This window comes from Elgaria multicarinata, chromosome 7 (assembly GCF_023053635.1).
Source record: "Elgaria multicarinata webbii isolate HBS135686 ecotype San Diego chromosome 7, rElgMul1.1.pri, whole genome shotgun sequence".
NCBI classification, from domain to species: Eukaryota; Metazoa; Chordata; class Lepidosauria; order Squamata; family Anguidae; genus Elgaria; species Elgaria multicarinata.
In genome coordinates, this window is record NC_086177.1 from 115192978 (window position 1) to 115208691 (window position 15714).

The 15714-nt window shown below is 51.1% G+C and overlaps 1 protein-coding gene across 2 annotated transcripts in view; it reads left to right on the top strand.

Moving 5' to 3' along the window:
• Nucleotides 1–210: 210 nt before the first annotated feature.
• The window catches only part of PPP1R16A (protein phosphatase 1 regulatory subunit 16A), a 53334-nt gene continuing 37830 nt past the window's right edge, over nt 211–15714 (top strand). For both annotated transcript variants that reach the window (XM_063129951.1, XM_063129952.1), the window contains exon 1: nt 211–1698. In XM_063129951.1, the coding sequence (XP_062986021.1) occupies nt 1449–1698 (250 nt within the window). In that variant the 5' untranslated portion in view covers nt 211–1448. The remainder of the gene's footprint in view (nt 1699–15714) is intronic.

Genomic DNA, 15714 nt, shown 5'->3' on the forward strand with positions numbered 1-15714 from the left:
TCGTCCTTCCTCTTCTGTTGCAGGAGTCCCGGGATCTGCTCGGCTGTGGGTGGCTGGAAGCTCAGCCCAGCGCCCAAGTGGCACCGTGACTAGCGAAAGCGGCTGGAGGGAGGAGTCTACAGCGAGACCGGCCAGCCCGGCTGTGCTCCGGAGGAGAGGGAGGGAGGGAGAGAGAGGGGGGAGCCGGCAGGCAGGCAGGCAGGTGGACCTTGTACTGGTTGAAGGCTTCGGGACTGTTCCGGTGGTGAAGAGCAGAGGAAGAAGGGACGCACACACACACACACACGGCTGCCGTTTTGAGGAGGTTTGTGCAACAACACACGAAGGCGTGGGAGCTGCCAAGACCACAGCCCCAGGGAAACATCCCCTCCTAGGATTTTGTTCCAAAGCAGCCGCCGGATCTGAACAGCCTCGAGACGACGGAGGGCCGTTTGCTTCGTGGAGGGATCGTGGCAAAGACTCGGGGGCAGTTCTGAGCTGTGCCCCGGAAGGAGGTGCAGCCATGAGCAGCTCTCTCAGCTTCTCTGCAGGCTCCTTGTCCTGGCAAGGGTGCCTCTGTTCAGCAGTCGCAGCTTGGGATGGGTCGGCAGCCTGAGGAGGAGCCCTGCCCTCAGTAGCTGTCAGATCCTGAGATCTTGCTTCATGAGCCCAGGAGGCAAGGGGCCGGGTGTTATCTGGGCAACAGGATTTATTGCACAGCTTGAACGGCAGTAATTCCCCTCCAGAGGGCACCTGGAGACCCACCTGCTGCACCCTGCATGGGGGAGACCATGCAGAGGCTGAGACACATGGGCTCAACTTGCTGCTTGGGAAGCGAGGACGAAGATTAAAGCAGCTAGCAAGGACCGAAGGGCTTGGATTTATGCTTCAGTCTTATTCTTAATAGGACGTCGCTTTAGGGTGTTCTGGACAGGCTGTGCTATGGAGGAAAACGGGGTGGCAAAGCCCCCACCCCATCCCCCGGCTCCAGGCTTGGCCTCTGCTCTCTTCTTAGTGATGGAAATGTCTCCTGAGTGTGACTAAGACCCCTTTGGAGGGCATTTGCCAAGGTCTTCTGTCACTTATACCGTTGCTTCTTCTCCCAGTTTCTTCCTGGTTTGACAAGGGAGGCAAAAGTTGGAGGGAACCCAGGGTTTGTTGTTGGCTAGCTGGCATGGTTGCTAAGTGGGGAGAGGCTCACGGCTCTTGAGACTTTCAGATGTTGAAGAGCCAGTTTCGTCGTCCACTCAGGGGTGGCCATGGAGGATGCCTCTCCTTCGGCAGAGGGGAAGTTGCCGTTTCAGCAAGCAGTCATAGGGCAGCAATAAGTCATTGCCTTTCCGCCAAACTCTGGGGGCCCAGAATGGGGACCCAGGATCTTTAACGCCTCCCCCCCCTCCGTCTTTTCCAAATGCTTCTGGGATCCCCCTGGCTGTGAAGTGTAGGTGACTGTCCGATATAGCCCAGCCATGGCGGAGCACCTGGAGCTGCTGGCCGAGATGTCTGCCGTGGGCAGGATGGGCACGCAGGAGCGGCTGAAGCATGCCCAGAAGCGCCGCACGCAGCAGCTGAAGAAGTGGGCGCAGTTTGAGAAGGATGCGCAAGGCAAGAAGGCCAAAGCGGAGAAGAGGAGGAAGGGGAGCAGCAAGGAGCGGCACGTGGTGTTTCCTGGGAATATCCGGCTGCTGGAGGCTGCCTGCCGCAACGACGTGGAAGAAGGTAGGGCAGGGGGGGATTTTGCCAGCCAGGGCAGGGAGGGGCCGCGGCTTGCTTGCGTGCATGGCCGAGGGTCCAAGGTCAATGCCGGGCATTTCCAGATCAAAGGATGTCAGATAGCAGGAGAGCCTTGTCAGGCCCGTGCTCAGCAGTGGGGAATCTCAGGCCCGCGGGCCAAATCTGGAGGCCCAAACGGGCCCTCCTGGATTCCCCAGATGACCCCCTCCGCTTCCCCCTGAATGCTAATCCTTTGGTGTTTTCTCGGCTTTTGTGCCAGCTCTCCCCCCCCCCCCCGCCCCAATTCTGAAAGATTGAAATGCCTCTTCTAAGGCTGAATGACTGGGGTCTGGAAACAAAGCCCTATGAAGAGAGACTGAAAGAACTGGGCACGTTTAGCCTGGAGAAGAGAAGATGGAGGGGAGACATGATAGCACTCTTCCAATACTTAAAAGGTTGCAACTCAGAGCAGGGCCAGGATCTCTTCTCGATCCTCCCAGAGTGCAGGACACGGAATAACGGGCTCAAGTTAAAGGAAGCCAGATTCCAGCTGGACATCAGGAAAAACTTCCTGACTGTTAGAGCAGTACGACAATGGAATCAGTTACCTAGGGAGGTTGTGGGCTCTCCCACACTAGAGGCCCTCAAGAGGCAGCTGGACAACCCTCTGTCAGGGATGCTTTAGGGTGGGTTCCTGCCTTGAGCAGGGGGTTGGACTCAATGGCCTTGTTGGCCCCTTCCAACTCTGCTATTCTTTGATTCTATGATTCTATGACTGCCAGGAAGAGCTTTATGTTAGAATAGGCTGCTGTTCTTGGTTGTCGTCCCCCACCGCTGGAATGTGGCCCTCCGAGAGCCTCTCTGAAATGGCGTCCAGCCCTCAGGGCGGAAAGCGGTTGTGCTGCTGCCCTGCTCTAGTTGCTGCCTGTCAGAGTAGACAAGTCTTTGATTTGTCTCTGTCCTGCTTTCCCAGGCAAACGGAAAGCAGCTGGGATAGGTGGACCAACGGCCCAACTCTGTATCTGCCAGCTTCGTTGGTTCATCCTTGAATTGCATGGCAGGAAATCGCCTTATTTAGAATGGATGGATTTATTTATTTATTTATATAGCACCATCAGTGTACATGGATGGTGCTGTACATAGGATCAAACCAGAATGGTGGAAATCTTGTCCAGAGCATAGAGCCCTGGCCGAGGACTAGGGAGTGGGTATTTGTGCTCCTCCCAGCTCTACCACGGCCGCTCCGCCCCTTTTGGCCTTTGCCATTTCTCCGTCCCGTGCCTTGGCCGTGAAGCCATGCTTTGAGGCCCTTATGCGAGCAAGGTGTCTGGCCTGGGAAAGTCTTGATAATTTTAGCCTGGAAATCATGGAGATTGAAACACACCCATACATCATAATGAATTGGGTAGCATGCCATGCCCTCAGCTCTCAAATCATGAGCTCTAGAAACTTAAAAACCACTGGCAAGATCCTTGTGGTTCGAACATGGGCCTGTACACCATGCAGATGTGCCCTAGGGAGTCTATAGAGATGAACTGTGCTAGAGTGATGTGCAAACACAGGATCGAACTCTGAGCCTGCTGAAAGCACTTCCTTCTTCAGCACTGGTTAGGACCACTTTGTGGCTGGATATAGTCACAGGGCTACAAAATGGATTATTTATTTATTTATTTTATTACATTTATATACCGCCCCATAGCCGAAGCTCTCTGGGCGGTTTACAAAAGTTTAAAACAATGAACATTAAAAACAGATATACAAAAATGTAAAACCATCAAAAGCATAAAAACAATATAGATTTAAAACAACTATTTTGGGGTCAATTAAAAATTCAGCATATGTTGTGAACTGCCTGAGAGAAGAGAAAAGTCTTAACCTGGCGCCAAAAAGATAACAGTGTTGGTGCCAGGCGAGCGTCGTTGGGGAGATCATTCCATAATTGGGGGGCCACCACTGAGAAGGCCCTCTCCCTTGTTGCCACTCGGAGAAGGACCTTAGATGTTGAGAGTAGTGTATGGGGAGGTTCATGTTGGGAGAGGCGTTCCATCAGGTATTGTGGTCCAAGCCGTGTAAGGTTTTCTAGGTCAAAACCAGCACCTTGAATTGGGCTCGGAAATGTATAGGCAGCCAACGCAAGCGGGCCAAAGTGGGTCTTATATGTTTGAACCTTCTGGTTCCAGTTATCAATCTGGCCGCTGCGTTTTGCACAAGCTGAAGCTTCCGAACCGTCTTCAAAGGCAGCTCCACGTAGAGCGTGTTGCAGTAATCTAATTTGGAGGGTTAACTTTCCTTTCCTTTCTGTGATGGTTCTGAAACTTTTTGGGCCACCTGTCAAAAGAACATCAGAAGAGCCCTGCTGGATCAGACCAAAGGTCCATCTAGTCTAGCATCCTGTTCATACAGTGGTCAACCAGGTGGCTGTGAGAAACTCACAAGGTGGACATGAATGCAGCAGCACCCTCCCGCCCATGTGCCCCAGCAACTGGTGTACGTACGAGATAGCATATAAGCCATCAGGGCTAGTAGCCATTGTCCATGTGCCCTTGGGCATACCAGTCAGGTCTTTAGGAGCTGGTGTTGGGTAGCGGCTTAGAAACAAAGCTATGAATTAGGAAGTCCCTGGTTGGAATCCCACCTCTGCCATGAACTCACTTGGTGGCTTTAGGGAAGCCACTCGCCCTCAGCCTCCATCCCAACATCGTTAGTGGTCTCTGTCCACCACTCTGCCGCTAAGATCATCTTCCTGGCCCGCCGCTCTGACCATGTCACTCCACTTCTGAAATCTCTTCATTGGCTTCCAATTCACTCCAGAATCCAATATAAACTTCTCCTGCTGACCTTCAATGCTCTTCACGGTCTAGCTCCTCCCTATCTCTCCTCTCTCATCTCACACTACCGCCCCGCTCGGGCTCTCCGCTCCTCTGATGCCATGCTTCTCGCCTGCCCAAGGACCTCCACTTCCCTTACTCGGCTTCGTCCTTTTTCTTCTGCTGCCCCTTACGCCTGGAACGCTCTTCCAGAACACTTGAGAACTACAAACTCAATCACTGCTTTTAAAACTCAGCTAAAAACTTTTCTTTTCCCTATAGCCTTCAAATATTGAGTTTGTTCTGACTCTATACTGTTAGCTTTACCCTACCCGGTGCCTGTTTACACTTCCCTGTGCCTGTTTGCATTCTCCTTCCCTCTTTATTGTTAACTACAACCTATTAGATTGTAAGCCTATGCGGCAGGGTCTTGCTATGTACTGTGTTATCTGTACAGCACCATGTACATTGATGGTGCTATATAAATAAATAATAATAATAATAATAATAATAATAATGCGGGATAATTGCCTTGCAGCCTTCCTCAACCTGGGGCGCTCCAGATGTGTTGGACTACAACTCCCAGAATGCCCCATTCTGGGAGATGCAGTCCAACACATCTGGAGCACCCCAGGTTGAGGAAGGCTGCCTTACAGGGTAACTGCTTTACAGGGTTACAACTAGGTAATGCATGTGGAACACTTTGAAAATGCTATATTGGTTGACGTTGATGATGCCAACGCCTTTGGGGCAGCCCCTAAAGCCCCACCCTGGTGTTTCCACCCCCCCACCCCCCACCTCATCCTTTACTGCAATCCTTGGGTCTTTACTTCTTCAGTTCACCTACAGCAGCCTGCAGTCCTTGGCCTTCTGTTTCCACCCGCCCACCCAGGAGGTGAGAAGAAGCCAATGTTTGAATCAAGGTTCTCTGGCCAAGGGCTAATGGAGAATGCGCGAAGGGTGGGGCTGGTGTTGGATGTTGGGAGAAGGATCGTTGCCCTTTTCAACTGCACAGGGCCCTCAGAGCACAGTTCTCTGCCTGTTTACTGAATTCAGTGGGGCTTACATCTAGGTAAGTGTGCATAGCTTTCAGTATCCTAAATATGCTTGCTTGGGAGTAAGCCTCGCTGAGATCGAGTGGAACTTACTTTCAAGTAAACAGTCTTAGGTTTGCGCTGTTCATCTGTTAAAACTGAAAGGTTACTAATGCCTGCATTGGAACCTGTGCTTGGCGCTGAAGCTCTCTGAGTGATGGATGGGCGTGGCAGATTCTCCTCTTTCAGCCTGGTACCCCACATGGGACGGTTGCGGGCCCACAGTGTCGTCCTGAAGCAGGATAGAAATGTAAGAAAAACAAATGAACCACGCTAAAACCACGTGAGGAACCAGTACCTCACGTGAGGTCCTGGTTCCTCTCTATTCGGCCCTGGTTAGGCCTCATCTAGAGTATTGCGTCCAGTTCTGGGCTCCACAATTCAAGAAGGACGCAGACAAGCTGGAGCGTGTTCAGAGGAGGGCAACCAGGATGATCAGGGGTCTGGAAACAAAGCCCTATGAAGAGAGACTGAAAGAACTGGGCATGTTGAGCCTGGAGAAGAGAAGATGGAGGGGAGACATGAGAGCCCTCTTCAATAACTTACAAGGTTGTCACACAGAGGAGGGCCAGGATCTCTTCTTGATCCTCCCAGAGTGCAGGACACGGAATAACGGGCTCAAGTTACAGGAAGCCAGATTCCAGCTGGACATCAGGAAAATCTTCCTGACTGTTAGAGCAGTATGATAATGGAACCAGTTACCTAGGGAGGTTGTGGGCTCTCCCACACTAGAGGCCTTCAAGAGGCAGCTGGACAGCCATCTGTCAGGGATGCTGTAGGGTGGATTCCTGCATTGAGCAGGCGGTTGGACTCGATGGCCTTGGAGACCCCTTCCAACTCTGCTATTCTATGATTCTATGAAATCCATTTTAAATCCCAGTAATTAAAAAGGTGAAGGAAAAACGCTGTCTGTGGTCCCAAACGTGCTGACTGGGATGTAGGCCCCCTGCATATGGTGGGAATGTTCTCTGTGTCCTAAATCGTTTGCTTTGCAGGCTCTTCTGAAAACATTCCTGCTTGTGCTCTCAGGCTGGCTTTGAAGGGAAACAACAGTGGGAAAAGCACCTGCAAGATGAAACCTTCGAGGCTTCAGGTGTTTTAAAAACAAACGAACAAACAGGAGCACCGTAAACCCAGGGGGTCTTGCTACCGCAGCTTTCCCCGACCCGACGCCCTCCAAAAGTGCTGGGCTGCAACTCCTATCATCCTCAGCCATCTCAACCATTGGGTGTGCTGGCTGGGGATCATGGGAGTTGTCGCCCAGCACATACGGAGGGCGCCTGGTTGGGGACGTCTGTGCTACAGCCTAAGGCTGCCTGCCTCTTGGCTTTAAAGTGCCGCGGTGGGCTACCCCCAACACCTGGTGCCGTGGGAGTGCAAGCTGTAGCCAGCGTCCCTAGGAGCTGTAAAGATCCCAGCCGCCAAGATCATTCCACAAGGAAGTGAAAAGCCTCGGAAACTCCCACACCGTCCTACGCTTTGTTCTCCGCGTTTGTCCCAGAGGCCTTCGTGGGGAGGCTGCTTCAGCCTTGAAGCAGTTTGTGCTTGAACCTTCCATGTATTTACAGGTATTTGATGGTGCTTAGCACGGACTTCTCGTCTCACACAGAGCACACCTGGTCAGAAGCACCATGAAATAAACTAAAATGGATCGTTTGGAGCTTCTCAAGGTGCACTCGGGGTGAATCGGCTACTTTTCTGTCCTTCTGATGGAAACGTTTCGTGTCACTCAGAATGCCTGTGTTTTTTTGTACTGGATCAGCTTTTGCTGGTGGAAGTCTCCTGCTTTGTCAGTAAGCTGACAGCTTTTCATCTCTCTCTGGGCCGGTTCTTGTCATCCCATCTTAAGAGAATTGTGACACTGGTGTGACCTTGGAGGAGAGTGTGAAAGATTCCCCCACCCCTTTTCTCTTTTTTATTGTGAATTTAACAAAACAGAATAAAACTAAATCGTGAATAAAGAAGAACGAAGAAACATTACGTACGTAGGAATATCATTTTCCCCCATCAGATATACCATTCATTTATTTATTACATTTATATACCGCCCCATAGCCGAAGCTCTCTGTGCAGTTTACAAAAGTTAAAAACAGTAAACATTAAAAAAGTATACAAAATTTAAAAACCATCAGAAACATAAAAACGACAGTATCCATTTAAAAACAACAGTTCTGGGTGCTGTTAGAAAACAAACTTAGTGTTGTTAAATGCTGTTAAATGCCTGGGAGAAAAGAAAAGTCTTGACCTGGCGCCTGAAAGATAACAGTGTTGATGCCAGACGAGCCTCATTGGGGAGATCATGCCACAGTCGGGGAGCCACCACCGAAAAGGCCCTCTCCCTTGTTGCCATCCTCCGAGCTTCCTTCGGAGTCGGCACTCGGAAGAGGACCTTAGATGTTGAGTGCAGTGTACGGGTAGGTTCTTGTCATAAAAAAAAAGGGGGAGACAAAGTTATGCATAGGTTTCAAGAAAAGCAGACCACATATCCAGAGTGCAAAAGATGCCCAAATACCTTTATTAACACCAAATGAAATGTCACAAAGTAGCAGGCAAGCGTTCAATGTTGTGACATATTGTTCGGTCCTAATAAAGGTACGTATTGCACAACTGTGGATTTTGAAGTGGTTCCCCCCCCCCCCCCCCGGTTAAAGTTGGCTTTGTATTGAAAAGCATAACGTTTGGCTGAAATGGGGAAGACGACTGTGGTAGCCTTATGGTTGGGAGTGTAGCTCCCTCGCTGCTCAGTCCTCCTGGATGATCCATCTTCTTGCAGTTGGTGAGAAGATTTCCTCATTGGCTTCTCTAGCCAACCAAATTACTTGGGACTCCCCCTCCCCCCCCCCCCGCCCTCCCATACACCCCATGCATTTGCCAACACGCCTTCAGAGCCATCACAAGACTTCTCTGTTGGTGAGGCACTAAAACTGGTAGCCAAACTGTCAGGGTTGCCACTGCTAACATTCACCCCTTTTCACACAGCGCATTGTTAAATTATGGAACTCACTACCACAAGATGTAGTGATGGCCACCAATCTGGATGGCTTTAAAAGGGGGTTGGATAAATTCCTGGAGGCGAAGGCTCTCCATGGCTACTAGCCCTGATGGTTGTGTGCTATCTCCAGTATTCGAGGCAGTAAGCCTGTGTGCACCAGTTGCTGGGGAACATGGGTGGGAGGGTGCTGTTGCACCATGTCCGGCTTTGTTGGTCCCTGGCCGATGGCTGGTTGGCCACTGTATGAACAGAGTGCTGGACTAGATGGACCCTGGGTCTGATCCAGCCTCAGGGCTCTTCTCATGTTCTTATGTTCTTAACATTTGAGGGAGGTTTAGAGAAGTGGGACAAATCGAGCCAAGCAAAAAGAGAATCAAGCAGAGACATAATTACAGTTTTCGCATATTTGAAAGGCTTTCACCAGGAAGCAAGAGAGCAGTTCCTTTGCAGTCACAAACAAGAGGCATTAAAAAAACAACTATTTGTCACCTTCCCCATTCCAGGGGATCAAGACAGGTATAAATCTTTGAGGCATGTAAGCAAGGAGTGTTTAGAAAGCATTAGAACTCTGCCCTTCCTCTTGGCCTGTCTATCAAAACCCAGCCCACAGAAAACCTCTCCTCGGTTCTTGAAAACGCTCAGTGAGTCTCTAGGCAGCAGGGATTGTGGTGGCCTTTCAATTGTCCAAAGAACGTGTGGGTTTTCCTTATTCAGAGCTCATCAACATTTTTATTACTGATTTGGACGAGGAGGTGCAGGGAACGCTGATCAAATTTGCAGATGACACAAAATTGGATGGGATAGCTAATACCCTGGAAGACAGAAACAAACCTCAAAGTGATCTTGATAGGCTGGAGTGCTGGGCTGAAAACAGAATGAAATTTAATAGGGATAAATGCCAAGTTCTACATTTAGGGAATAGAAACCAAATGCACAATTACAAGATGGGGGACACTTGGCTCAGCAATACTACAAACGAGAAGGATCTTGGAATTGTTGTAGATCACAAGCTGAATAGGAGCCAACAGTGCCATCGAGTCCAACCCCCTGCTCAATGCAGGAATCCACCCTAAAGTATCCCTGACAGGTGTTTGTCCAGCTACCTCTTGAAGGCCTCTAGTGTGGGAGAGCCCACAACCTCCCTAGGTAACTGATTCCATTGTCGTACTGCTCTAACAGTCAGGAAGTTTTTCCTGATGTCCAGCTGGAATCTGGCTTCCTGTCACTTGAGCCCGTTATTCCGTGTCCTGCACTCTGGGAGGATCGAGAAGAGATCCTGGCCCTCCTGTGTGTGACAATCTTTCAGGTATTTGAAGAGTGCTATCCTGTCTCCCCTCAATCTCCTCTTCTCCAGGCTAAACATGCCCAGTTCCTACAGTCTCTCTTCATAGGGCTTTGTTTCCAGACCCCTGATCATCCTGGCTGCCCTCCTCTGAACACGCTCCACCTTGTCTGCGTCCTTCTTGAAGTGTGGAGCCCAGAACTGGACACAATACTCTAGATGAGGCCTAACCAGGCCGAATAGAGAGGAACCAGGACCTCACGTGATTTGGAAGCTATACTTCTATTAATGCAGCCCAGGTAGCGCAGAGTTTGGTGGGCCTGAAACGTAGGAAGGGTGATTTCCCCTTAAGTCTCAGGCCCTTTGACTGGCTTACGCCTTTGGCAGTTTGCTCCTCCTCCTCCTCCTCCTCCCAGCCTCTTCCATTCTCCTGTCTTGTCCTCCTTTGCACTGGGGCCCAGGGCCTTCTCCCTCACCTCAAATCGAAAGGGCGATCTCAGACTGATAGATGCCCTCTTTGGAATGGAAGAAAGGAAGCGGCCTTATACTGGCTGAGCCAAACGATGGGTCCCTCCAGCCCAGTATTGTTGACCCTGGCTCCCCAGGGTTTCAGGCAGGAGTCTTTCTAGCTTTAACTTTCTAGCTTTAGCTGCTGGGGACTGAAACCTGCGACCTTCTGCATGCAAACCTGGAGCTCTGCCACTGAGCTGCACCCCGACTATCGCCTGGGGCTGCTTTACACACCTTTTGTTTTTGCATTTCTACAAGAAATGTTTTATGTGTACATGTAAACGTATGATGTGTGCATGCAGTGGACACAGGCTTGAAACCCTGTATACAAGACAGGTGCGCACACCAGCAAGATGAAACTGGCTAAGGCGAATGTGTTTGCTGCTGTGTAATAGGCCCCTTTGGCCCTTGTAGGATGCATTGTCGTTGACTCAGTTCTCCAGCAAGTAGAGCTTCCCAAACAAACAGACAAACAACCTCGAGTTCTGGGCTCCCCAATTTTGGGCTCTGAGCCCACAATTCTGAGCCAGTTCTGGGCTCCACAATTCAAGAAGGATGCAGACAAGCTGGAGCGTGTTCAGAGGAGGGCAACCAGGATGATCAGGGGTCTGGAAACAAAGCCCTATGAAGAGAGACTGAAAGAACTGGGCATGTTTAGCCTGGAAAAGAGAAGATTGAGGGGAGACATGAGAGCACTCTTCAAATACTTGAAAGGTTGTCCCACCGAGGAGGGCCAGGATCTCTTCTCGATCCTCCCAGAGTGCAGGACATGGAATAATGGGCTCAAGTTACAGGAAGCCAGATTCCAGCTGGACATCAGGAAAACCTTCCTGACTGTTAGAGCAGTACGACAATGGAACCAGTTGCCTGGTGAGGTTGTGGGCTCTCCCACACTAGAGGCCTTCAAGAGGCAGCTGGACAACCATCTGTCAGGGATGCTTTAGGGTGGATTCCTGCCTTGAGCAGGGGGTTGGACTTGATGGCCTTGTAGGCCCCTTCCAACTCTGCTATTCTATGATTCTATGAGTCAGATATACCTGGACCCCTGAAGGGGGGAGACCCTGACTCCCAGCCATGACTGCGGCAGCACCCAACAGGGCTCCGCCCTTAATCCCAGTCTTGCCCAGTCCAGCTCATGTGAACTGTAGGCTCCCAGGGCAAAGAAGGTGACACTCTTCTGATGTGGACTGCTGCTAGCGCACTGTTGGGCTCAGGTACATGTCTGGACGTAGTCGCAAAAGAGTGTCATAGGCTTGGGTCTGCCTGGACACCGGGTCCAAAACCCTGCTCACCATGAAATGTTGGCTTTGGGCATGCCTTTCTCTCGGGATCCATATTTCTAAAATGCAAAGGACGGAGCCCTTGTATGCAGGCTGGTTGCAAGGGTGATGGAATAAAACAGTTTGCATGTTAAATATGGCACAGGAAGCTTTACTTTCTGGGTGCTGTTGGAAACAGAACACTTGACTGGATGGATCTTGGGTCCTCGCTCGTAAAAATAGTAGTGTTGCATATTCTAGTTTTGGCCAGTTTGTGGAGGGGTGAGTGACTTTCCTCGCCCCCCGGCCCAAATTTATATTGTAAGGTCCTTGGGGCTTTTTCTTGTGTTGAATGTGTAAGGCGTCGTGTTTACTGATGGTACGATATTAACGTTGCTGACAGCTTTGTTTTCATAGGAGTTAAACTTGCTCTACAGATCACTTCTCTCCACCCACAATCAGGTTTGCAGAAGCCAGAAAATGCAGGCCAAGCGTCAGGCCGTCGGTGGCTTTTGGCTTTGTGTCCTGCTTCGACTTGTGGCGCTGAGATTCCATCTCAGCTGCTCACTCCCCCATCTGTGTTTAGTGGCTCTCCGTTGAATTCCTGCCACAGCGGAGGGCAGGCTGAGGAGCTTCGCTGCCTCTGTCCAGGCAAGACGTGACCCTTGAATGAAAAGGCGATGAGCTAAAAATGGAAATAATTTTAAACAGCTGGATCTGGTCAGAGCCAGCTGTGGCTTCTAGTGGAAGGATGGAGAGGAGGAGGAGGATGGTGATGATGGTGAAGATGATGGTGCGTGGCTTTGGGGGAAGCTGACAGCTTTGCAGTCCGGGAGGGCAGGAGGTCTCTGGAGCTGAGGCCTTTGCTGGCCCTGACCCTCAGCGGTTGGAGCTGCAGCTGGAACGCTGGACGACTCTCCCTGCAGCCCCTGTTTTAACAGACCAGAGGGCGTCTATAGGCCAAACTGCATGTGGCTGGACAGGGGCTTATGCAGGGGAGGGGGAGGCTTAACACAGCCCCCCCCTCCAATTCCCCAATGCAGTTAAGGGGTTGTGATATATTTTCCTGTCACACAGTTGACAACAGCTGAAGGGGGTGGAGGCGGGATTTGCATCATGTGATCGGCACTGGGGTGTGTTGAGAGGTGAACCCTTTCCGGCAGCATGGCCCTGATGCAAATCCACCCCCACCACACACACAGAGAGCTGCTTTTTAGAAAAGGAAAGAGCGGTTGGGTGCTGCTGCAGTCATGGCTGGGAGTAACGGGCTCAAGTTACGGGAAGCCAGATTCCAGCTGGACATCAGGAAAAACTTCCTGACTGTTAGAGCAGTACGACAATGGAATCAGTTACCTAGGGAGGTTGTGGGCTCTCCCACACGAGAGGCCTTCAAGAGGCAGCTGGACAACCATCTGTCAGGGATGCTTTAGGGTGGATTCCTGCCTTGAGCAGGGGGTTGGACTCAATGGCCTTGTAGGCCCCTTCCAATTCTGCTATTCTATGATTCTATGAGTCTGGGTCTCCCCCCTTCAGGCTTGACTTCCAGAGCCAGTCCTGACTTTACCCGTGCTGCTGTGCAAGAGCTGCTTGCCATGTGGGTCGCCCCTATGGAGTGGAGGGAAGCTTCCTCTCCGGCACTCCACATTCCTGGGGGTGGGTAGGTAGTGCTGATGTGCTGCTTCTCCGTGCACCGGAGCAAATAGCTTTGCAGGGGGAGGGATCGGGAGCCGCCCCCTCTTTGGGCGGCCCTAGCCTAAGAAAGCCCCCCCCCCCGAGTCTTCCGCATGGCAGCGCTGCCCTTTTGGATCGCACGCTGGGAGCTGAGAGCTGCTGTGGGCAATGGGAAGCAGACCTGGGCCCAGTGACTCCTGTCCGTCTGGCCTACCTCGCAGGGGTGGTTGCGAGAATAAAAAGGGTGAGGGTGCGAACTCACGCATGCCATCCTAATCTCCTCGGAGGAAGGGTAGAATAAAACATGCAAAATAAATGTGTGGGCCCGATCGAGCGGGGCTTTCTCCCGCCTTGCCCAAACCTAACAGAACTGAATGGGAGCTGCACAAGGTGTGCTGTTGTGCTCTTTCAGCGCTCCTCTTCGTTTCAAAACGTCCGTGGGGGCTGCGCAACGGGGCTTCCGCAGGAGAATGTGCCGCTAGATTGTGCCTCCCGCCTCCACGTGCTTTGGGCCCCTCTCCCTCCGGCACCGGCCGTCACTGGGCTGGCTGCATCTTTGCGTAATAGTCTGCCCTTTTTTAAAAAGTTTTGATGTGCGCAACTGTGGTACTGCCCTGGTTTGAAATGCTGAGGAGGAGGCATTAACCTAGGATCGGGGATGGCCGTCAAAGGCACAGTAGCAAACCCGGTTCTTTTTTTCACAGCGTATTTCAAACAGCCCCCTCCCCCTGTTCTTGGCAACCCACCCACCCTGGCACTCTTGCAGAAGAGGCTGTGGCGTTGTCTCTTGCCAGCAGGAGCTCCGGTCAAGTGGCTGAGCTTACGGCTGGGGGATTGTGGGGAATGCCAGAGTGGCCACTGGGCCCAGCTTGCTGCTGCTGTCCCCGGGGCAAGCGCCTCTTGTTTAGAATGCAACATGGCCATTAAACGCCTTTGCTTTGTGAGGCGTGCTGCGTCTCCGGACCCCAAAGGCTGTTTCTCTCTGTCTTCGAAGCGTCAGCGGCGCATGAAGACCTCCTGGCTCTGAAAACGTGTGTTTCCTTGTGCAGGAGATGTAGGAGAAGAGAAATGCACCCACTGGGCTGGGCTGGATCTCATCATGGACGCTGGAGGGTTGGTTCCCCCCATTCAGTGCTTAATAGTCCCGTTTTGAATTCGTAGGCCCTTCCCATAGCAAAGTGTCATTTGCTGAGCAACACATTGTCCAACTTGCTCCTAGTTGGATACCTGAGAGAGCGCCAAAAATCTGCCCAGTCACTGAGGTCATCCGAGGGCCTGCTCCTGGTGGTTCCACATAGATCCATCCTCCGATTGGAATCCACCAGGGGAAGAGCCTTCAGCGTGGTGGCCCCCCTCCTGTGGAATTCCCTGCCTCTGCAGGTCAGGCAGGCGCCAACCTTGTACTCCTTTCGGTGCCTCCTGAAAACATCTTTATTCCAAGAAGCCTTTCTTTAACATGCAGCCTTGGATTTCTTTTCTTTTTTTTTGCTTCTTTTAAATTTTGTTTTAACTGTTTTATTCTATTTTTATTTTCATTTTATCTTGTACGCCGCTCCGAAATTTTTCAATGGGGAGCAGTATATAAATATTCTAAATAAATAAATAAATAATACTTGGGTTGCTGTTTGGCCCCAGACCGATGTTCAGGCGCAAAGGCAGGTGGCTCTAGAAAGCACAGAATCATAGAATCATAGAATAGCAGAGTTGGAAGGGGCCTACAAGGCCATCAAGTCCAACCCCCTGCTCAAGGCAGGAATCCACCCTAAAGCATCCCTGACAGAGGGTTGTCCAGCTGCCTCTTGAATGACTCTAGTGTGGGAGAGCCCACCGCCTCCCTGGGTCATCGGTTCCATTGTCCTACTGCTCTTAACAGTCAGGAAGCAAACCGTGTCTTGTGAATAATTTCATAATTAATCGTCGGTGTATATCTGAAGTATGTGCTTCACAGGCGTGATCTCAGGAATCTTTACAGCAACAGGTCAAGATTATTATCCCCATCCTTCTGATGGGGCAGTGGGGGAGGATGTGAGAAGCACGACTTGTCTAAGGCCCCCGCCGTAGTGCACAGTTAAGAGCTGCACTGAAATTTGGACCGGGTGCTTTTCCCAGGTCCTTCTCACAGGCTTGGTTGCTCACTACTCTCATTGCAAGCCTTTTCTCTCCATTGAGGTAAGCCAGGTTCCCAAGGATACATGAGGCAGAAAATGCAAATAACAAGCCCTTCTTCTGGCCATAAAAATACAACTGAAACAATTGGTGTTAGGGAGGTCTCATAGAATCATAGAATAGTAGAGTCGGAAGGGGCCTCTAAGGCCATCAAGTCCAACCCCCTGCTCAATTCAGGGATCTACCCTAAAGCATCCCTGACAGATGTTCCATTATGTTCTATTCTGAATCCTCCCTCCCA